Source organism: Theobroma umbraticum, unplaced genomic scaffold (genome assembly GCF_002168275.2).
Source record: "Theobroma umbraticum cultivar Fairchild unplaced genomic scaffold, ASM216827v3 scaffold_44.0, whole genome shotgun sequence".
NCBI classification, from domain to species: Eukaryota; Viridiplantae; Streptophyta; class Magnoliopsida; order Malvales; family Malvaceae; genus Theobroma; species Theobroma umbraticum.
The window spans coordinates 10,981,960-11,005,423 of NW_018397255.1; the positions used below are offsets into that span (position 1 = coordinate 10,981,960).

Genomic DNA, 23,464 nt, shown 5'->3' on the forward strand with positions numbered 1-23,464 from the left:
AGGCGGGAATGAATAGGTTATGGACCAACATTTTGACATCATCATTGAAGACGTCCAATGAATGTGAGATATTTGGTGGATCAATTTGGGCTACAAGTTAATTCATGCTCTAGGACAAACAGTGGGAATTGAGCTACCTAATGGATAAATCATCATTTTTCTATGAACTCTGCTGTTATATCTTTAAAGGTTCCTCGTCCTGAGCATGGGTTATGAATCTTCTTTAAACAATTCCACCACCATTCTGTTTAACTGCATATTACCAGTAAGATATTAAATAAAGTTACCGATGAGCTAAAAGTTGCTCATTTCTTTTAGATTTTATGGTAGTGAGCAGTTCTGAGGTTGTTGTGAGTTGTTTATGGTATTTGTACTGTCATCCTTTTGTGTTGGTGTATATTTTCTTCTGCATTCATTACCTGTGAGCTAAAAGACCAGACTAGATTGTTATTTACCGTGGTTTTCCTTGTTTCAGAAAGACCAGTTCTGTACTCTGGAAGTAGTGATTCAGCCTGGAGGAATTTCAGACTTCCACATCAGGTATCCATCCCTCCCCTCTTCCCCATCTCTTCTTATCACGACTCTGTTTCTCTTATGCATTTGGCTTGATTTTCCTTAGATGATGTCTTCAACAAACAGTATCGGACCTTCACCTGGCTCACAGATGGATTTCTTGGGAGAACTTCGTCGTGCAATTCGCAATGCTAATGCCAATTCTGACAACTAGCGACTGACAAAGAGCACACATTGGTTGATATGGACTTATGAAGTACTGTTTTTATGAGCTTTGTGCTTGAAGTACCTGTTGTATGTGTTCATTAATTACTCAAAAAATGCTACTTGTTTGGGCCATTATGTCATTTACTGTAAAGCATGGTCCAGGCATTCGCGTATGGCCTGGTCCTTGGATGTGTAATTTAGATGAAAACCTTGTGAGCTCTGTTAGCTATACAATGTTCTATAGTTTTTACTTTGGAACCTTAGAGGGACTTCTTTGATCTCTTTTCTTTTCCTTTTTTAGAAAGAAGGGAAGGGGGAGAGTGTTGCCGGCTTATCCTTGATTGGACTTGCACGGTTTTTGGTGGATGCAAATCTCTCTTAGTAAAGGTGGACTAATAAAACTGAGGATCCGTATCTGTGTTTTATGGGGGAATGAGCATTACTATGAACCACAGTCCTGTTGTTTAACCAGAAATTAAAGCTGCAGTGCTATTCTTACCCCTCTTTAACTCCAGGTCTTGAGGTTGGACAAGCTGATGGGCGTTGTAATTTGTCAAACGTTCCCTTCGGTTAACATATCCTGTATTTTAATTGTAGAACAAAAATGATACATTTGGTAATATCTTTTGTTTAAAATGAATTGGAAAATTTTATAGTTAGCATTAGTTTCTGACATGAATAATTACATGGCATGGTTTTATGCTGCCAACTCATTCTTTCCAGACAGGAATAATTCCTTGGGCTGCCAAACGCTTTTCAACCCAGAACACTACATGCTTTGCTGTGATTTTCTTCTCATCAATGAGGAAGGGCTCGACAGTGCTTGCTACCGAGCCATATGAAGTCAATGAAAACCCTTTTGGACCTGTGCAAACGGAGAAGTATGTCCATCATTTATGGGCAAGGGACCTGATAATTGTTTGGAATTTCTGAAGTTATAATACCTGTGAGGACTCCATCAGGGAAGAAGGCCCAGAATGAGTAGGGACAGCCCTTCTTCAGGAATGAACCTTCCAACTGTTAAGTTGGAACGGGCAGATTCACAAAACCATTAGCAAGCTCAAATTCAAATGCCATTTTTGGGAAAATTGATCAGTGAGAAAATAGAGCAGAAACCTTGTTGTCTTGGAAAGAAAGCTCAATTTCAGATAGATCAACTTGAGCTTCAAGTGTTGTTTTCAATGAAGGGATAACATCCTCAGCCATCAACTCTGGCAGTAGTTTGGCAGGAGCCTTTGCTGCAGGTTTGGGCCTTGCTGGAGCTGCTTTCGGGGCGGCCTTCACTTCCTCCTTCCCACCAGCAACTGCGGCCTTTGTTTCAGAAGTGGGTGATGGTTTTGCTTCAGCAGGAGTGGTTGCCTTTGTTTCAGCTGTGGCTAATAGCAAAAGAAACATCTTTCTAAGCAACCCAGAATTCAGAAGATGAGCTTTGCTTCTAGAAACAAGGACTTTAACATACCACACCCAAATGGAAAAACCTACCAGTAGGACTAGACGATTCCTGCACAGCAGAACAGGCGACACATTTACGCGAAATCATTGATTTACTGACCATTTGCTGCAAGGGTTGAGACCAAGGATTCAGCATCTATTAGTAGTAATGAGGTTATCTCATGACCGTTCAGGCCAAGAAAAACTTGGCAGACCTCCTCAGTGTTTTCAACTGTGAAGTGAACTTTTATGTTTTAGAACAGTTACACTTTGACAGCAAAAAGTAATTCTACCTAAGATTCAGATTAGAATTTCCCTTGCTCTCAGTGCAGAACTGCCGCCTCGTCTATTTGAACAGAGGTAAATGAAGAGGATAGGGCGGCGTTCCGACTAGCTCAGACAGTTGCTTAAATTAAATCATACAAAATTGTAGCATGTACTAATAAAGTTACCATTGATAGAGTGCAGGAGAATGAAGAGGAGGTGGCTCTGGAATTCCCACGGAGATATGAAGAAGACGATGGAAAGCTTGAGAACCCTATTGCTCTTCCTCCCAGTGTAGCCATTTCGATACTACTGGAACTGGATGAATCTCTAGCTACTTCAATTTTATTCTTTTGCTACTTGTTGTTCAGTCATCAAACATTTCTTTTTGGTATTTTTGCCCTTCGATGAATATCTTTAAACTTTTCCTTTTATGGAGGAAGGGGCAGGGGCAGGGGCAGGGGCAGGGGCAGAGGCAGTCGTACAATAGAAGAAGAGAATTGAATAGAAGAGAGTTTTCTGATCCACAAGAAGCTTAGGAGAATATATGCCACTGGTTTCTTAAAAGTTTATTTTTCCGTCTGCAAAATAAATTTTTATTTTCATATTGTGATAAAGGGAAAATAAAAAATAGGAGCAAATTGGTGGTCCAACCACAGTCCAAACCCAAAATGAAAATAGGAGCAAAATCGTTTTTGTTTGTTTCTGAAAGCATGTATATCCAACTTCTACACTGGTATCCTCTTCACCTCTCCTTTTTCTGGTTGCCATCTGCATGGCAGCAGCTGACTGAAATCCAGAAAATATAAGCAGCCCTCATATTTGAGGCACCTTATAGAATTCTGTTTTCATTTTCAAAAACTTGAGAATACCGGGCGGGGCCGAAAAGCTCTTGCATCCCTTCCTGCAAACAAATCGCACAAGATTTGGCCAAAACCACTAGAATAAAAGCTTCCGAATAAAACAAATGTGCTTTGATATTGCAAACTAAGCATTCAGCTAACCCAACACGAAGTATAGCAAACACAGAAAGGACTTTTTTCATGACAACTAAATGTTGTTAATAATTTCCTTCTCTTAGGTAAAATCTGGAGGCATCCCCACGTCTTGAATGTACACTTGATGGCTGACACATCTGAGTTGAACACAAAATTGAACCATTTATTAGAGAAAAAACGAAAAGAAAAGATACGCCACACAGTAGCATTTTTGGAAGAATCAAATGCAGAACAAACCTATCATGAAGACATCGGCAGTTGCTGATAACATGCATGTTGTACAACTGATTAACTAAGTTGTCAACAGAGAGCACAACCTGCAATCTCCAGAATTTTTCTTGCTGAATCAATGAATTGTCAGACTGCTGCACCACTTAATTCATGAACACTTCAGTCTTTTTCTTGATGGGATTGAACAGTTGGATAATCCATTCTGTTTAAAATTTTGAACCATAGAGTATACCTGCATTGAGAAGACAATAATGGGCATTGAATCACATTAATGACAACAAAATGGAAACCATTCCAGATGAATATATTCACAGGGACAGAAAAGCAGAAAGCCTTTAAGCTTTCCATCGTACAGGAAAATATAATTATGAAAATGCTCTGAAGAAAAAATTTTGTTTGCTAGAAACCAAAGAGCAATTACAGAAATGTCAAAATTTAGAAGCTGCTTAAAATCAGCCATGAATCCGTTCATCACTATAATACCTTCCGTACTGCCGATGTCAATCCCATTCTAGAAACAGCATCGCTGTCCAAAAGTTTCCAATCAATGGTTTCGCTGTCCTTCTCTTTGTACAAGTCATGCATCCCACCTACATGCAGGCAGATTAAAAGAAAGGATAGTCACAATTAACAATCATAAAAAGAAAAAATAATTGTCGTATCCAAATATATATTTACATGAGATGTGTTGTATGTTTGAGAGAGAGAGCCTCAAACCTTTAAGATGTAACACCAGCAACTCCACGTAAATCTTACGGCGAATGTGACTGAAAACATGGACAAATTCCCCAACAAGTTCCCTAGAAATTACGCTACAAGTTTTTGGGGGGTTAAGTTTAAATGACTTGTTCAGTAATTGATCAATTAGTTTCCTCCTCATGGCTAGGTCAGCTTCTTCATCCAATGTAACACAAGGGAACTCCCAAAGACCAGCAAGTAAACCCTCATCTGGTCTCTTTACGAGAAGGAATCTGCTGTCAGATTGTCTTTGGTGCAATGTACCTTGGCTTCCAGATATCTCTACAACACAAACAGTAGAAAAATCATGTCTTTGTTTCGCCTTTACTACCTTTGTAGGATAATCTGTCACCACAACTGACTCATCATTTTTGGAATTATATAATGCACGGCATTGGCTTGATATGGGACATGAAGAGCAGCTTGGGTTCAATGGAGTGCATAAGGTTGCACCTAGCTCCATGAGAGATTGGTTAAAATCCCCAGGTCGAGAAGGATCTACAAGTTGAGCTGCTAGTTTCCTGTTCCAAAGAAACTTTTAAATGCAATAAATAGTAACAGCAGCAGCAGTAATGATCATTACAGTCATTTCACCACCAGTATTCCTATTCCAAACTAGAAATAATTTGCATAGGAATTGAAACAAGAGATGTTGGAGATACTAATAAAGCTTACCAGAAGTTCTTGATGGTAGTTTTGTCTTTGGGATTGGCAGAAATAGCCTTTAGTCTAGCAAGCACCCTTACCACATTTCCGTCAACCACAGGCACTACCTGAAAAACCAAATATAGAAGCTATAGAAGCAATGCTCTAGATTCCCCGTGTCTCATTTGAAAAAAAAAAAAAAAACTCAGAACCAGATTACCTCTTTGAATGCTATAGAAGCAATTGCTCCTGCTGTATAATCTCCTATTCCGGGAACCTTCCTCAAGGTGGAAACTGTATTTGGAAACTCACTTCCCCTAGCAACAATCATCTTAGCTCCCTAAAAGCAAGAGAAGGAAGGACAAAAAATTAGGTCATGCTTCAATAAAGATAGGAAAATTATATCTAAGCAATAACTTTTCTAGTTTTTCCTTTAAAGAAGTTATGTTCTTTACAAGGCAACAGATGGTAATATTTCGTTTACAGTCTTTACCAAATCTGATAAGTTAGCAAATAAACTCCATGGTATGACCAAAAGAAAAGAAAAGAAGTGATACAGGATAGACTGGATGGTGAACATGGGAAGCAGTGAGAAGTTGCATGACTGCAAAGGGGGTTTTGTGCATCAACAAACAATTTGGCCAGAATGATCCTCAAATTGAAATCATATGCACTGCTACAATCATCCTGGACAGAGCCATACATAAAGTAGAAAATTGGAAATCATAATCACCGCCACAATGAACAATTAGTTTTAAGATTTCATGACAGCATGAAGACTTGATTCCTCTGCACCATCTCTAACTATGATTCAAATTTCTATGGGAGCTTCAAACAACTCTGATAGTACTCCTTTTTTTTTTAACATCGGAAGACTGTACATTGTGTGAGAATACAATAACTAGAGGTTAATAACACCCCCAAACAATAAAGAATTTTTGCATATAAAATTACCTTAGAAGTTAAAAAGTAGTAGTATAAAAGTTCGAATCTTTACTGTCAGCTTAAGCTTTTTAAATAATTGGTCACACTGTCTCTTTTAACATATTATTAGAAGAAAGAAAAGACAATCGGAGCAAAACACAAAATGTAAGTAGAGCTAACCTCCAAAAGGAAACGTGCCCTTCTGTAATATCCCAACCCTGCCCACATCTCATTCACCTCCTGCAAAAAACAAGGAAAACAAAAGAAAAAACTTCCATTTAAAACCCAATTACCGTAAAATAAACAAACAAACAATGCTAGTTAATAGTAATAAATACTACATAATAAAATGAAATGAATTCAAAGCAATGCAGACCTCAAGAGAAGCCTGAGCGAGGTGTTGAAGAGTGGGCCATTTTTGCATCCAACGGTTGTAGTAGTCAATAACAGTCTGAACCCTTGTTTGTTGCAGCATCACCTCTGAAACCCATACCCCGTATGCCCTCTTTTCTTCTTCTTCTTCTTCTTTTTAACATTTTTGCCATTTCCTGATTTTGTTTGTTCTTCTTCTCCAAGGGAGGTCTCTTTGGTTCTTGTCGTACCACTCCAACAATGACGACCTTATCCTATTGGTGTCCTCTTCGCTGAACAAATCTTCGATGTCTCCCATGACATGTTCTTGTTCTTCTTTGATCAACTGATTCAACTCGTGTCTCTTTTTGTTGTTGTTTGCTTTGTTCTTCATTGGTGAACGAGAGAAGCGATTGGGATTAGTTTGTTGTTGGGTTGTGTTAGTTTTGTGGAAGTAAGCCCGGCTGCTGGCCCTGCTGGGTACGACAGTTTGAAATTCGAATCCGCGGGTGGGCAAGTAAAGTAACACAATCATCCCTAACCAAGGGTCAAGTCCAGTGGTAATCTGGGGCTTCATTTGGGCCGTGTCTCAATGCATCTGTCCGCTGTAATTTTGCTTTTATAAACACTTTGGCCAGTACAGTTTTACAGCTTTACCATTGGCTCCCCTCAACCTTTATAACGTGTTCAAAGATGATTGGTTTCCGACTCAGGTTACCTCGAATGTAGACCACAGAGTAACATGTTCTCCGAGGATTCCGAGAATAGCGGAGCACGATCACCCCTGCCGTCGGAGGCTTACGTGGAACGCATCCGTCCATCCATTAACGACAAACTAGATAATCACAATTAATCACAATTCTAATACTTACTACCAAAAATGAAATATTTAACTTTGAACAGTACCAAAAATTTTGTACTTTTAATATTAATTAAATTTCATATTAGTAAGGTGACATTGGTGAGAGTGATTTTTATCATATTTTTATCAACATTAACGTTAAAAAAAACTCCATGCTTTTGTTTTGTTTTTCCGTGTGTACATACAGGTGGAGTCTGGTAAGGAATACTGCATGAACTAGTAACAAAGAAAAGTTCCAAAGTGAAAGAGAGAGTAAACAAAGAAGAAGAAGAAGAAGAAAATGGAGGTTGGGTTTTTGGGACTGGGAATAATGGGGAAAGCCATGTCAATGAATTTGCTGAAGCGTGGATTCAAAGTCACTGTTTGGAACAGAACTCTGTCTAAGGTGCCATTCATTGCTTTTCATTACCCTTTGCCAAAAAAGTTTCCTTTTTTTTTTTTCCTGGTGTTTACTTTTCTTTGAAATATTTTTATCATCAGTTGCAGATAGCGTTCATCTTAAGATCTGACTGGTGGGTTGGTGTTTGTTTATAGTTTTATGTATTGAAATTATAATTTTTTTTATGATTTTTTCCTCTTAAAGGAAGGGTGGGAAACTAAATAAAGAAAACAGGAGATTGATTGAATTTGATTAAAAGAAATCAAAATTTCCGACTTAAATGATGGATAAATTTGATTGTGTTCATTTTCTTGTGACTGTCAAGAGAAAAGGCTTTACCTTTTTGGTGAAAAAATAATAATACGGCTCAGTTCAGTCCGTTGTTGTATGTGAAATATGGATTCTTTGTAGCTTGATACCAGACTGAATTTTACTACAAGAAATTGTGGCATGGAAATTTTTTTTGTAATTGCAGTGTAATGAACTGGTGGCTCATGGTGCCTCAGTTGGAGAAACCCCTGCAGAAGTCGTTAAGAAGTGCAAGATCACCATTGCCATGTTGTCTGATCCCGCTGCAGCTCTTTCGGTAATTACTAATTTTGGTATTCATACATTTTAAGCCCCTGCCATCCTCAATAATAAGTCATTACCACAAAAAATGTATTTGGTGATTGCCTAGGTTGTTTTCGACAAAGATGGTGTGCTCGAGCAAATTTGCAACAGTAAAGGTTACATTGACATGTCAACTGTTGATCCCGAGACTTCTTGCAAAATCAATGAGGTTAGCTGATAATCTTTTGTGCTTGATTGAAGGTGCTTCTTTATGTTTGAAACTTAGAAAGTGAGAGGGTCTTCTGTTGAGATGTGATAATTTGTGGAACCTCAAGATAACGGGCAAATAATGGCATGTCTTTTATGAGTATGGGAATGTCATATAGCAATTTTTATCATATTGTTGAGAGAGTCAGGAGATTTTTTTGATTAAGCAGAAAATAATTTGTTTTTCATCTCAAAGTTAGATAGTGGGTTAAGAAATTTTTAAAAGTCTTTTGAGTATTACTTATTCTCTGAGGTGTAAGTTTAAACTGTATTTATTCTAAAATAAAAAGAAAATTATTTCGTTAAATGACACATGCAAAGGTATTGTTGATTGTTGAAATGGTGTCAATGTTATGCTTCTCTTTTGTACTCTGATAAAGACCAAGGATACTTTTTGGAAGATGATGTTGAAGATCTTTTGCAAGAAGATTCTAACAACATAAATTTGATATACTCTATGATATTCTGTTATTTAGTTATTTACCTATCAATGAATGAATTTATGCATTTCTTACTTACATTGGATATCTACAGGCAATTACATCAAAGGGTGGTCACTTCCTTGAGGCCCCTGTTTCAGGTAGCAGGCAGCCCGCAGAAACTGGTCAACTAGTGATTCTCGCTGCTGGGGAGAAGGTAAATTGGTGGATAGATTTACTGGATTTGTAGTACTTGTTCGTGTTAATGAATGGTGCACCTTTGTTCATACGTCCTCTATTTTGATAGAAATGCATTTCAAGATAGTAGAAATATGGCAAGGCCAACTAAAACAAATTAGATGTGCTACGTATTGCAACTACATGGATGTGCTGGTTTTTCTTAGAATTATAGTAATGCAAACTAGGAAATAATGGAATAAATGTTTTGTTGCTGATTTTGACTGCTCTGCTATATAGGACTAATTGCACATTATGTTTTAAAACATTGTGACAGTCAGGGAATGAAGTAAAACGACCTTTTTCGGTTGATTATTATCATTTTCTATTGATTGAGTGAACCTTCCAGAAGTTCAGACTACGCAGTTTGGGCATTTTTAATGAAAAGAAAACAGAATACAGTATCAATTGATGAGTTTTACATTTAATAAATTCAAGAAACCTTACATCTCTGCCAATGGAGGTTTCATTTACAAATATCGTTCTACATGCGACTTGATCTAGGGCCATTCCTTAAGGATAATGTTACATACACTTTCTTTTTCACATTTTGCCATCTCATTCCATGTTTTAAAATCAAACGATCAGTGGACTTCATTTTCTGGAAACAAACTCCCATTGAAATTTTGTGATTGAAAGTGGATGAGAGAGATGTGGGATTGAGATAAAGGAGTGTGAAAATAAAATGTGTTATATACATTAATTTCATATTGTGATAAAATTTAACCTTTTCCTTTAAGACATCCCGTGGGAGCTTCTATCAAGTGGCATTTTAAATGATCAACTATTAACTGGCCTTTCACTTCCATGGTGAAAAAGTTAAAGAAAATAACAGAATGGAAGACAATGGAATCCATTTGTCTTTTTCTTGATCATTACTGCTAATATATCTGTAGCCTGCAAATTTATCTTCACTTTGGTGTTAACTGCAGCCCGTCACTGTTTGTAAATTTAGGCATTGTATGAGGAAGCAATTCCAGCTTTCGATGTCTTGGGAAAGAAGTCTTTCTTCTTGGGACAAGTTGGAAATGGAGCAAAAATGAAACTTGTTGTTAACATGATAATGGGCAGGTAATGATTGCTCTTTCTTTCATTCATTTTCTGAACCCAAAAATGAAAAATAAACAAAACCCACTGAAATTGAGCTAATATATTATAATCATTGTTATATTTTTATTTTGGCAATAAGCAAATATTATTTTAGTAGTGAAAGTCCTAGGAAAAATTTGCAAGCTTAAAATAAAAGAAATCAATATGGCTCTTTGGTCTATGAATAAGTTGGGTTGATCTTTTTGCATGGTTGATATACCTAAGGTTTTGGTGAAAACTTTTACTATTAGAAATATACAACTTATGTCACTAAATTCTTTAGTAACACAAATGGGGCAATATTGGCTCCTAACTTTGATATGTCAGAGCTAGGTTAAAGCTTTCATATTCTGTTCCAATTTTTTGTCTCCACTAACTGGGGCTACTTCAGCTTCGAAAAGAGTTTTTTATTTTAGAATACTACTATGCCATAAATAAATTAAAATGCTTCTTCTTATGAGTTGACAAATCCATCAGGACGTTTATCTCGGTTCTCTGTCTTCTGCAGTATGATGAATGCATTTTCGGAGGGACTTGTACTGGCTGAGAGAAGTGGACTGAATCCACGTAGCCTTCTTGATGTACTGGTAAGTTTGCAGCCACTGAATATTCTGTCAAGTTGTGGAGAGACAGAAACTTACAGTGAGTGTGCTACTTTCTGGCAGGACTTGGGTGGAATTGCTAATCCAATGTTCAGAGGAAAGGGACCGGCAATGCTTCAGGACAATTATTCCCCTGCATTTCCTTTGAAACATCAGCAGAAAGATATGAGGTTGGCTCTTGCCCTAGGGGATGAAAATGCAGTATCAATGCCAGTCGCAGCCGCAGCCAATGAGGTTGTGCTTTTCTTTCAATCTGCTTGCCCTTCTCCATATGTTGGGAGTTGTTATCTGATGTTTATGCATAGTTTAGGTGCTAAGACAAAGAATTTGATATCCTTCGTAAGCTAAAATTTCCTGATACATAAAGAGTGATATAAAGGTACTGGAGAAGGAAACTTAAGTATATGAACCATACCTTTTGGAACTTGGAATCCTCCATTTCAGCCAAAGTGGTTCACTAGGTTTTGTTGGATCCCTATATGAACAAAGATGCCACTGCACTCTCAATAAAAAAAAAAAAACACCCAAGCATCTATAGAGGCACATAAGTGCTGGAGGCAATCACTAACTTAGAAATAAACTAGTTTGGTGAATTAGGAAATGTTTGTAACTTTTGGCTAAGATTTGTCATCACCAAGATGCAATTTAATGGATACCTTTCAAATTTTGTATGCAAGTTAGCATAACATATCAAATTCTTGACACTTAATTGTAGGAAGCTCTAAGATGATTGACCTAAAACTTGTTATTCGTTTTTGGTCGTAGGCTTTCAAGAAGGCGAGAAGCATGGGGTTGGGAGATCTGGACTTTTCAGCTGTTTGTGAGACCGTGAAGGTTCTTAAACATTCATCTTGATACCGTGGATGTTAATGTCTTGAAACATAAAGGAGGGACCTCACTTGGTTAATGATTTAGGGAGTCACAGCTTCATTAGATGGGTTCAGTGTTGATTCATACTCATAGCGCCTATGGAGTTCCTACACAGGGAAGCATCCCCCTTGTGTGATGTTGTTCTTAAGTACACCTCTATTATTACCCAAAACAGCTGGTTTGGAAGTTGGTAATATCATGTTATAAAAATGGTCTGTGGTTCTGCGTTTTTATCCTTTTTGGCTTAGCCAGCCTGCAGTGATATTTAATTATCAATATGAAAACTTAAAATTATAGATCTACTAGTACTAAGCTCAGCCATTAGAAATTGTTTGACGATTACAAGATAATAGTAAAGTGAAACAGGCAGGCATAATGCTTAGCGAAGGAAGACTGCAGCATATGCCAGTAAAATTTTATTCTGCCATTGCCAAATTAAAATGACAAGTTCGCTGTGTACATCAATGAAATCAGATTACTGTTTGACAAGGAGCTACAACATTCCTTTTCTACAATGAACATAGGTAGTAATCATTTAACTGACTGGGGAGGACGGTATACAGTTTTGTACCAAAAACTTGATTTTCCTGCATATGTATGTATCTAGCTCTGTACAATGTCTAAACAGCTCAGATTCCCTGAGTACAATAACATTCAAAAATGAATATTTAGTCAAAACTCTGCTCTGTACAATCTCATACGATGTTCCTGCCTTCATCCATCGAAATCAAACTTCAAATGCATCAAAATAAATGCTCCAATGATGAATATTGAATAGTCAAAATGACAAGCCATAGCCGGAAGAGTGATTTGGTGTTAGGCATTAGGATGACAATGAAGACAGCACCCGAAAGTCAAATGTCTTGAATAGAAGCAAATGAGCTTTCCATCTGTAGAAGCTCCAAACAGAGGCTGGATTTATTCTTTCGGAGCTCTTCTCTCTGAATCATAAAAAGCCCACATTGATTACTTTATCTAAAGCATCAGATCATCCAAGTCACAGAAATGTAAGACAAATGCTAATCTGCACAAGGATCTGAAATGATAAGACGTGCAAGCGATTGAAATCACAAAAATTCTGTATTACCACCTTATGAACATGTTTCTTTTCTATTTCCATATGGTATCTTGGGATATCCGAGGATAACTTCAGAAAAGTACAATCATTCTTTCCACTCACTTAAAAAATTGATGCAAAGCTCAGGGAGTGAACAACATCCCTTTCTTGTGATCTAAAATATATTTCTCTGAAATCAGCCCGACTCCAATGAATAATTTCCATAACAATCAACTTTTGAAAGTTGTTTAGGTCAGAAATTAACATGACATAGGATCTACCTAATCATCCACATTGGTTGCCTCTCCAAACATTGCCAAAAAGATGAGCAAATAAGACAATTAGAAACATAGTCCTAACTAACCAGCCTCAATTCCACTCCAAACCATGCAGTCGTGAATAGTTCTCTTTAGATATAATTTGAAAATCATATGGTAGCTGTCATTGCTTGTGAATGAGAATGGGAAAGGCACAAATAAAGACTCACTACAAAATAACATTTGAGAACAGACAATTCTTACGAAATTTCTTGTCTTTTTCAATACATCATCAAGCAAAATAAATTCAAAATGGGTTTAATATGCTAATTTAATTTGCACCAGTTTCCTGTTAAGATAAAGCAAAAAAACAGGAATGTCATATCCTACTGGAAGAAATTCCAGGAGAACTGATAACTAGTAACTAGAACTAACCCAGAAGGTTAACTTTTAAAAACATCACCAAAGCTACAACCTAAACTATTAGAAAATATTTTCGGCTTATTTAAGTTCCATTGATTGATGTTTTAGCCTTTTACCTTTAGCTTTGCACCCTTTTTTTTTTTTTTTCAAAACATGAATAGGAAGAAAAAAGCATAAAATAGAAAATGAATAGAAAACCAAAGACAAATAGCAAAAAGCAAAAGGCAAAAGCATCAAGAAATTAAAATGCATAAAGATCAGATTCTACCCATCATAAATAAATCTTCATCCATAACATAATAGTTTCATGACAACAATAAACAATCTGAGCCATAATTGCCAGCAATGATCCTTTACCATAACCAAAACCAGATCAAGTAATATCTGGTAGCCAAAATAAATCTGTATAGCAAACAGAAAGAAACAGATGTTCAACTTTATTGTCTGGAACACCACGTGTTAAGACAACTTGTAGATAAAGAAGGAATATACCTGAACATCTGTTCCCATTTTCCAGTTCCTTTTCGGAATGAACTTTCTTCAAATATGGAGCAATAAACTCATCCAACTTCACCAACCAGAGTGCAACTGCAGATGATGTTTGGGGAATGGTTGGAAAGAATGCTATGATTTCTTCAATAACAGCACAATCCCCTTGTTCAGTATTGCATTGATTCAACCAATTCTCATTAATTGCAGCAACAAAATCAACAACAACCTGCAAACATGATTTGAGATGTGCAATCCCAAAATTAAATGATGTACAATTAGCCTCAGGTATAATTATTATAATTTATCATATTATTTCAAGAACTATTAAGCATGGAATTACATTGAAAAAAAAAACACCAAACCTGCAAAAGCTCAGACAACGATGAGGTCCGTCGTAGCCGTTTGACCCACAACCTGTGAGCAGACTTTGTCCAAGCACCTACTAAAGCACCTTCAGGCATAACTGACTGCAAAAAGAGTATGCAAAGAAATTGACACAATGATTAAATAAAATAATTGATAAAAGTTTGTTCCTTCTGAACTATTTACTATATCGATGACTTATACGCATACTGAAGCTTCACATGATGTTGCTATAGAAAGAGAAAAATATAACGACTTATCATAAAGCCAGACATTTCTCTTGAAGTACGATGTAATAGACAAAGTGTAGTCATAAGCTTTCTATGCAAATTTCATTGTTGACGTTAAAACTAATTATATTATATTAAATCATGACAAATAAAATATATTTAAATATAATTTTATGAAAGAGTTATTAATAATCAGTGTAGTCAGAGGTCCAAGACCCATTTTAGGAGCTAGACCTTGTATTGCTGGAGGCAGAATACATGAAAGAAGCACTTGCCCAAGTTCAGTAAGGACTAGGGTGGAAATTTTAGACACATAGTATCATACACAGAGACCAAAGAAATTTCTGCTCATTATATCTAATACACTTAAACATTAATTTGTTAACAAACATTAACAAATTTGCTCCATTCAACAGCTTAATGTGTTCCAATGATCAAGTATCAAAATAATTCACAATAAGTCATTGTCATATACTACCCTCTTTCCTTCACTTCAATCTTTAACAAAAAGTTACGCATGGACTATATGACCTATTTTCATTCTTGTAAAGAGAGTTGGTATTGTCCATTTTTGACTATTTAAAAGACTACTAATAAAAGAAACTAAAGAAACCAAAGAGAGAATTAGGTATTTGTTTTATGTGCCTTTCACCTTAAATAAAGGCACACCTAGGCACAAAACATGTGTGCCTGACCAATGGGTCCTCAGCTGAGGGGTGCGAGATGTTCAGTTGATTTGCTCTACACCTTAGTGCCTAGGTGTGCACCTTGACAACACACAGGGAAAAGAAAAGATGATAAAAGCAAAATGACATGCATATGCATGCCACGATATCTAGTAGGGCAGTATTAAATCTAGGCATGTCCCTATGTGCTATATTCGTATGAAAATGTAATATACTAGTTTTATGCAGAAAAAGCCAGGTAGCAAATCAAAAACCAATGAGGAAATGATAGCGAACCTCAATTGCATGGACTGCAGCTTTCAGTGATTGCAACTGTGATGATAAGACTTTGAACTTCGGAAACATATTATTGTCTCCTTTCTCTCTGCACGTAGCCACATGAATGGCATACCTTTCTTCTAGATCAAAATCAAGCTCAAATGTGGTATGGCAGATCTTACAGTGCTTCTCATCTCTCCAGTACAAATCATGACAACTCTCACATCTGTTAAGCGAATCAAAATAAGAACGTTTGCTGTATTTTACAGCATTAAGATTCAAGTAAAAACATTTCCATATCCACATATCAAATTCTTGAAGACGTCTCCACTTTCGGTTTTGTTCTTCTCCCTTCTTTCCAGCTTCAAGAACTATAGCACCAAATGGGGTCAAAGATTCATTCATGGCTATTGTCAAGCTTAGGTTGTTGTCAACGTCAGAAACAGGAGAAGAACTGTCTTCTCTGACTAAATCCAGCTCAGGTGATTCAGATGGCATGCGCCTGACCCCTGCATCATATAAATGTCTAGTTGACATTTCTTGACAGAGGGAAGCTTCCCGCTTCTCTAAGGATTCAATAAGAAGAGCTTCACGTTTACCCCTGTCATCCAAAACTCCCAACAGGGCACGCAATGCCTGTACCAGGATTAAGGGACCAACAAATAATAACAATTAAAAGTCAGCAACACAAAACAATCACTTTATCATATAAGACATGGCAAGAAATCCAAATTTCAGCTTAAGAATATCCTTTTAGAAGAGAAGTAAAATCTTCATATAATGATGCGAAGGCAAATATTATCCAACACTAATACAAATTAAGAAAGGCCATGCATTATGAAAAAAGCTGAGAGTTACCTCTTCGGTGTCAATAACTTCCCAATGACCATCTTCAGAAGATTCATAATAAATCCTCCTATGGCCAGGGTCATACGCATTACAAGGGCCCAAGAAGAGCCAATATCTGTTGTACCTACGATCAGAGCCCAAAAATATGGATTGCATTGTGTGTATATCAACTCCAGTTTGAGTTTCTTTTGCATCCTTTCTACTGCCAGGGCATTTCTCCTTTTCACAAAACTTTAAAATTGATGATGAATCAACTGGAAGAGAGTCTGATGATGTGTGTGCTTCTTGTACACCATTCTTTTGTCCACCATAGACCCAAGATGGCCCGGGAAAATTATGTTGGTTGGATGATGTTCTCTTTATTTTTGCTCCACAACCATAGTGAGGGATGTTGGGGACACACTCAGCAATGACTTTACTGGGATTCTGAAAAATTAAAATGATGACTAAAATGAGAGGCTATTATGCATAATATCCCCCCCCAAAAAAAAAGAGACTACCATGTATGTTGACACTGAAAATTCATTTTCATAGCAGAACAAGAAAAGTTTGAGCAAGAATAAGATGGAACATGGTAACACAAAGTTTACAATCTAAAAGATTTTGTCAATCATCTTGTTTGCACAACAACTTACAACCTATAAATAATAGGAAGTTAGAAATGCAGCCAGTAGTTTGCTGTTGATATTAAAGTTTGACTTATCCAAATAATCATCATATTGATCATGGGTCCTCAAGAAAAAGGAAAAAAATATTCATTCTAAAATCTGAGTGCCTGAATGCAACATACCAAACAAGAGAGAAGAAAGGACCTTCTCAGTCTCTCTTTCCTTATTATTTCTTCTTTTTGTCTGTTATTTTAAGGGGGTGAGGGGGTAAAAGGGGCAGGGAGGGAGGGTTCAACTTGTGGCCAAATGAAACACGACTTACCTCCATTCTGACACTGGAACCAGCACGAAGAAGATCGATCAAAGCCACTAATGCGTTCAACTTCTCTTCAATGCTCAAGTCTGAATATTCACCTTCCATGAGTCCTAGCAACCACACTTCTCCTGGATGGCTTTCATCAATTTCAGTGTAGACTGCCATCATGTTATTTTTACTTTTACGATAATTTTTATGTTTGAGTTTCTGTTGATAGTAATTTCCCAAGTCACAATCAGAATCTTCACTGCTGCTACTTGCACTACTGCCATCAGTGTCATCATCAACACTTCCAGAGTCCTCAGTGTCGGAATGAAAGTCATTGCCTTCCTTTGCAACAGAATTACGGCGAAGGCGGTATGCAGATGATGATATCTTTTCAAATAAAGTAATATCACTTGAAAGAGTTGAACATATTAATTCTTCAAGTTCCTCAGTCGTGCTAGTGAGATTCAATTCAGTAACCTTCAAAAGGAACCAAACTTTTGGTCACTGAAACAGGGGTGATGACAGCAATGATGATTTCAACTTAGTTAGATCAAAATTTTCTTTTAAAAAAATTAGATCCTCATCTTACCGGCAAAGACTTTGCCAAGTCTGAAACTTTCAGCCCATTATTTCCTCTTTCTGACAAAATTCTAAACAGCTCACCCTTTAAACTACCAGGACGTAGGCCATACCTAGCCATGAGGCTCATTTCCTGTATTACACAAAAAGAAGATTAAATTTCAAATGGCATATTTCACATATATCCAAAGATCCATGGGTCAGCAGAGAGATCTCTAACATAGACCATTCTTTTATAAAGGGGGTTCTCCGATACAAATACAAACCTCAATCATGTAAAACTAAAATTTAAAGCAAAAAAGTTTAAGCACTAAAAATAGTGGGGACTTAAATAAGAGAAGTGAGATAAATCAATGACGAAGGGGAAATGCAAAACAGATACAGCATATATATCACCTATTATTTTAGATTACACAACTGATACTCCTAAATGTAAGGAAGAAAAAGAAGTTTGAATCTGAGATTTAACCATAGTAATACTGAAAATAATGTTCTCATACCTTGCTAAGGGCTTCCCTCCGGAATAGACCTTGTTTTGAACCAAAGCCAGCTGCAACCAAAACTTGACGTAGTATTTCCGTCCATGTCAGTGGGTTCAAGGATGTCTTCCAGAACTCCACCACAAATTCCTGGTTCTCTACCTGATAAGATAAAAAAAAACAATTATATCCTTACTTTTAAGCAAGGGCATAGAGCTCCCAAATCCTCTAAAAATTCACTACCTCAACATCCTTTGGGTTTTTTTGGAAAGGCTTTTGGCTGCCAAACTAAATTACAACAAGTTAAGTGATATATCCATATATTTCCAGGAAACATTTCAACAACAATGTGTTCCGCCAACTGCCACATGCATCTTCCCTTTGTATTCATTTCTTTATGTTTTTTTTCTTCAGCCAATGTAGGTCCTTTGCTTATATAAATTATAACCACTCAAACATTCCCAGACTCTGGTTTGATGCTTCAGTGAAGCTGCCTTGGTTCCAAGCATCACAAAAGAGGAGACAAGGGTAGGATATCAGGCCCAGACAAGGATTGTTAATACACATCATTTGAACAGATAACTATGTGTAACTTGACCAACAGCCTTAATATATGTAGAAATAGAACCAATTGGTTAACTTTTCGTCAAATCAATCTTGTTCAATAACAAAAAACGATCTATTTAAGTGAACTATAACTCAAGCAACAAACTTTTGTAAACAATTGACCTTGTCTAACAAGTGCTTCCCTTTGGATAGATTGATTTTTCTAGTCAAATAACCATTGATTCCAATCTTTCTTGTTTTTTTGTTTTTGGTTGGGGAATAATCTTTTACAGGCACTCTAAACAACATTACGTATGTCATCAGCCAGCGAGCCAGCAAAAGTTTAAAATCATGTCCAGCAAGGCTTGCTTATCCTATTCATACCCCAGCAACCAGCAAGACCACCTAAATCATTTGGCATATAATTAAAACAAATCAGCAAAGGAGGATTTCCCACACAGAAACACACTTCCAGGTGCATAGACGAGACGCATGCAGGCATGCATGCATTACCAGTAAACCTGTGCAGTCATTACTCACCGAGTGAAGAAGAGCAAGAAACTTGCAAGACAAGCTAAAACGAGGCAAAAGTCCACCACTAAGCTCCGATTCGACATCCGACAAAAGAAGCTGTAGAAGGGCCACATGAATTTTCCCAAGTAGCAATGAATCCTGAGATGTATAGACATATATATATGTTTATAAGTACAAATAAGAAATCAAATGAATATATTGAAACCCAGGTAACATACTAAGGAAAGTCCATTTATTCTCTTTTCTTTACTTTGTTTTAAGGGCAACGAAAAGCCAAGTTAAAGATTTGACAACGTATATGGTAAAATAAAGATGAGAAATAACCTTATCATGAAATGCTTGAGCAAACTCATCAAGTGTGAAGGAGCATATGTCAAGTGTTAGTGAATAAGTATACAAGAAATGGAAAACCTGCAAAAAAGATTTTGACCAACAATTAAGCAAGATAATTGAGAGAACTAAAGAGAACAGATGATTTATAACATGCTGCCACCACTAAATTCTAGATGAAGAGCAAGACAGCAGCCACCAGAAGCATGCTTTAAGGATAAAAAATCTTTCAGCAAAAAAATTGCAAGGATTAAACACATGAAAAAAGATTCTGCACAGCATATTTCATGCAGGATAAATTGGCCTTTGCCAAATCACTGAAGGAAGAGCAACATTAACAAACTTTAAGCATTGTAGACACCTTAAACAGTTTTTTGACAGCGTCTGGAGATGAATCCCAGGGTTGCATACTGAATGGTAGCTTCATCTTAACTGAACTAGGTGGAAACTTAGCCAGCAAATCTGGGAAACAATAAAAGAATTCCTCTTAGAACTCCAAAAAAATTTCTTATGCATGCACATGATATTTGTGACAGCATAAGGTGGAAAACTTGCTCAAGTATTCTTAAATATATATCATGAACACTACTAAACCAACCTTTACAAAGGGAGCAACCAAGCACTCCACTGGTACCAAGATGATCAGAGCATGTCAATGGATTTGGTCCGGCTTGCAACTCCCTCAGCTCCAACTCTTCATCATCAACTAGCATTAAAAGTTGATCAAGACTTTTATTGGATGTACTTCCTTCTAAAGCAAGTTCACATTTTTCTTTGTGCAATTGCCTATTATTGTCATTTTTGTTAGATTTCACCTGGCATTAAAAAGGTCAGCTAACATTAACACAGAAGTTATACTGTACTTACGCTAAACCACAAAAATGTGATTGAAAAGACCACAAAATTACCTCTCTCCTTTTAATTGAAGGCCTCTTCTTTTCCTGTAACTTCTTTTCCAAACTTCTCTGTTTCTGGAATGGCAAGTTACAGTCAGGAAATTTTCTACATATAACCATTAAGATAAATCTAAGGAAATGATCAACCAACAGACAAAGCCCCTGGTTTCTCTGGGAAGATTAAAAAAAAAAAAAGGATTTTCTAGAAGATTAAAGAAAAAAACAAAAACAAAAAAGGAAAAGTAATCAACACAAAATCCTGTGAGAGAAAAAATTAATAACTAACCATTAAAGATACTAATGGTTGCCGTCTTTTGCTCCGAGCTGGTGGCTTTCGCACTACAGGACTTGATGTTTGAGGAGGAGCAACGATTTGTTTATTAGGAAAATCAACACCAGTAGGAATATCTCCACCCTCAGGGTTTACAACCCTCCAAACTGTCATCAAACCTTTTCCAATACCATGCTTCTTCACTGGGGCACTCTCATTACAGTTGTTCTGATAATCTATGGTGGTAAGCTCAGAAACCTTAAATTGAAGAAGCAAAAATAAAAGAAATTAGTAAACTGAGGGGGTGGGAACTGAAGGGTGAACATATTGAAAACATTCTTGATACCGTTCTCCTTCTGGTTGCTCCTCTTTCGTACTCTTGATCAGCAGGATGAGAATTTTTAGAACCTAAATATAAGAAAAGTATGAGTAAAGGATTTTTTTTATTGAAATACAGTGTAAACAACCAGGAAAACTGGATAAAGCAAAAATCAAATAATGACAAGCTATGTTCCTCCAACTCTTCATTTTTCATCAAGTACCCTTGTCAGGCACTTATCAAACATCTCTATGTGGACCGGCATATGGGGTCTTGACCTTCCAAATATAAGGAAAAATTCAGAAAAACTGAATGCACTCATGTTGGACAAAAACCCATACCAGACTTAATCCTGAGTCCGAGCAATACGAATTAAGGTTAAACAAAATCAACAAGACAGACTAAATTTCAAATATTCACTAGCTTTTGCTTTGTTACACCTGTTAACTAGTAAACAGTAATAAATCATGCAAAATTTAACAAGAAAAATTCTTTTCTCCATCTTAGGAAAATAGCAACTTTGACAACCTCAACCTGATGAGAAACAGAAACCCACATGAGGTTTTCAGCATAAATTTGATTTGCAACAAAACCATAAACTAAGGCATCAAAGGAATAACCACCATTATTGAATGGCATCAAGTATCTATTAAGGCAACAAGGCTACAACTTTCCAGTAGTATACCTTTGCAGTGGCAAAAGGCTTGAGAAGGAAGAGAGTCAAATTCCACACCAAGTGGAGGACCATCCTTGCGAAATACCTTCTTCAGAATGTACTGAGTAGATAACAAATCCTGTGGAAGAAGCATTTTCTTCTTTCTCTGGTTAGCTGTTGAAAATGCACTTTTATGTCTCGAATATAAAGCAGCACCAGTGTTTGACCTATTATGAACCAAAGAGCCATGTCCTTTAGGGTTCTTTCTACCAGCAGAAAAACCTCCAACATTCCTTCCATTAGGAGCATGGAGTTTTTTCATAGAATGGATAGGTAACATAATTCCATAATCCCTTTTATCCCTTCTTCTCCTCTCAACAAACCATCCCTTGACCTCCTTTAAAGTTAATCCTAAAGCTGCAGCATAGCCTTCCACATCTCTCTGGGTAGGATATTTCTCCTCTGCTTCACAGGATAACACAAATAAGAGATAAAAACATAGGGCCATACAATCATACATCAGTCAGCTGGATTAATTGAGGAAAATCAGTAACCATCAAAGCCATGTCTAACATGTACTTCAGATGGAGGTCTTAGCTTAAATATTAATAAAATTTTAGAATCAATCTACACACCTGTAAAGCCATCTCATCTAAATAAATGCTTGGAAAACTTAACCAAAAGATACCCTGATAGACATGGTATGACTTTTAATACTAAAACATAAATCTTCATAGCCACACACACACCTTCATAGAAGCTCTCGAGAGCTTGAAGTTGGAGTGACGATTTCCTCTTCATTTCCGCCAAGTTCTCGTGGCCTTCTAAGTGATTACCTTAACTTAATTCAAATTCCCAAATGCCGAAAACTCGAGCCATATTAAACATACTGCGAATTCCAAACAAACAAAAAGCAACCATTCAAGAACAGAAAAAATAAGACCAAAATACCCCCTCCACCCCACCCAAAAGAAACCTCGTAAGAAGAGAAAAGTAATAAAAGGATTTCATCAACTGTGGCAGGTACTGAGTACTATCATCGTTAAAAAAAAATTCATCTAAAAGAACAAATGAAAGATTATTAGTATCATCATCTTCAGAAAAATGGAAAGGAAAAAAAGCACCCATTTCCCTGGAAACAAATCAGTATCCCATTAATTGCTTAAAGCAAAGAAACTCCCTTGGATTTGAGTTTCTCTTAGAGAATCACAGATAAAAGAAAAAAGAGTGGAGTGCAAAAGACCAATAGGGTTAACCAGTAGAATTACAGAATATAAACATAAAACGACATGCATAAAGCGTGAGTAAGAAGAAGAATCAGGAAACACATACTTAGTGGGCAGGAAACGAGCGAGAGGTAGAGGCGAAGTGAAGAAGACGAAGAAAGAAAGAAAGAAAGAAATAGGCAAGGTTGGGTTGAGACTTGAGAGCTGACACAGTGCAGAGATTTTAGAAAAGCCAGTAGGGTTTTGGGTTTTATCATCTTTTTATTTTTATTTTATTTTTTGTTTTTAATATTGGGTGGATTTTAATTATTACGCTTTTTCTTTTCATAAAAATATCTTTTCATTGGCATATCTCTCTCTATCTGGCTCCGTGGCTACTTCTCTGATTCTCTCATCGCACGCCATCATTTCTAAAATCCGAGCAAGCGGGGGGTTTTTAGGCGTTTGGGCCAACCAAAAAACAGCCGGGGCCCGTAGGCCGTTGGCCGTGGGGATCGTTTGGGCTAACTGAGGCCCTAGTCCG

The 23,464-nt window shown here is 36.8% G+C and overlaps 4 protein-coding genes and 1 long non-coding RNA gene across 6 annotated transcripts; 2 read left to right on the forward strand and 3 right to left on the reverse strand.

The window, feature by feature from the left end:
* Window positions 1-6: 6 nt before the first annotated feature.
* LOC110429087 (uncharacterized) lies at window positions 7-1,145 on the forward strand. Its single transcript, XR_002446542.2, has 2 exons — window positions 7-540; window positions 620-1,145. It is a non-coding gene; the product is annotated as an uncharacterized LOC110429087 (long non-coding RNA).
* A 137-nt stretch (window positions 1,146-1,282) lies between these two features.
* On the reverse strand, window positions 1,283-3,296 carry LOC110429085 (DUF2996 family protein). The gene is made up of 5 exons (XM_021444972.2): window positions 2,604-3,296; window positions 2,203-2,278; window positions 1,837-2,096; window positions 1,665-1,737; window positions 1,283-1,585 (listed from the first exon to the last, which is right to left on the reverse strand). Exons 1-5 carry the CDS (start codon window positions 2,715-2,717, stop codon window positions 1,431-1,433), a joined length of 678 nt encoding a protein of 225 aa, XP_021300647.1. The 5' UTR covers window positions 2,718-3,296; the 3' UTR covers window positions 1,283-1,430.
* A 96-nt stretch (window positions 3,297-3,392) lies between these two features.
* LOC110429081 (HhH-GPD base excision DNA repair family protein) lies at window positions 3,393-6,889 on the reverse strand. Its single transcript, XM_021444969.2, is given in 10 exon segments — window positions 3,393-3,550; window positions 3,651-3,876; window positions 4,128-4,234; window positions 4,362-4,903; window positions 5,058-5,155; window positions 5,248-5,367; window positions 6,132-6,191; window positions 6,328-6,471; window positions 6,474-6,509; window positions 6,511-6,889. Coding segments are annotated over 9 exon segments (1,560 nt in total). The 5' UTR covers window positions 6,880-6,889; the 3' UTR covers window positions 3,393-3,550; window positions 3,651-3,792.
* A 410-nt stretch (window positions 6,890-7,299) lies between these two features.
* Window positions 7,300-11,812, forward strand: LOC110429082 (glyoxylate/succinic semialdehyde reductase 1-like). Its single transcript, XM_021444970.2, has 8 exons — window positions 7,300-7,549; window positions 8,019-8,129; window positions 8,223-8,324; window positions 8,897-8,998; window positions 9,974-10,089; window positions 10,616-10,694; window positions 10,773-10,943; window positions 11,475-11,812. Exons 1-8 carry the CDS (start codon window positions 7,445-7,447, stop codon window positions 11,562-11,564), a joined length of 876 nt encoding a protein of 291 aa, XP_021300645.1. The 5' UTR covers window positions 7,300-7,444; the 3' UTR covers window positions 11,565-11,812.
* Window positions 11,813-11,932: 120 nt separating this feature from the next.
* LOC110429080 (Homeodomain-like transcriptional regulator) lies at window positions 11,933-23,187 on the reverse strand. Of its 2 annotated transcripts, none has more exons than XM_021444968.2 (18): window positions 23,048-23,187; window positions 22,465-22,604; window positions 21,746-22,177; window positions 21,088-21,149; window positions 20,757-20,999; window positions 20,483-20,545; window positions 20,173-20,389; window positions 19,936-20,036; window positions 19,569-19,655; window positions 19,251-19,382; window positions 18,186-18,326; window positions 17,696-17,818; window positions 17,125-17,583; window positions 16,204-16,620; window positions 15,364-15,981; window positions 14,171-14,275; window positions 13,809-14,034; window positions 11,933-12,520 (listed from the first exon to the last, which is right to left on the reverse strand). In XM_021444968.2, exons 2-18 carry the CDS (start codon window positions 22,514-22,516, stop codon window positions 12,498-12,500), a joined length of 3,501 nt encoding a protein of 1,166 aa, XP_021300643.1. In that variant the 5' UTR covers window positions 22,517-22,604; window positions 23,048-23,187; the 3' UTR covers window positions 11,933-12,497. The 2 variants fall into 2 exon arrangements, with proteins under 2 accessions (XP_021300643.1, XP_089641894.1); XM_089785768.1 differs by lacking the exon at window positions 11,933-12,520 and adding an exon at window positions 13,588-13,718.
* Window positions 23,188-23,464: the final 277 nt, after the last annotated feature.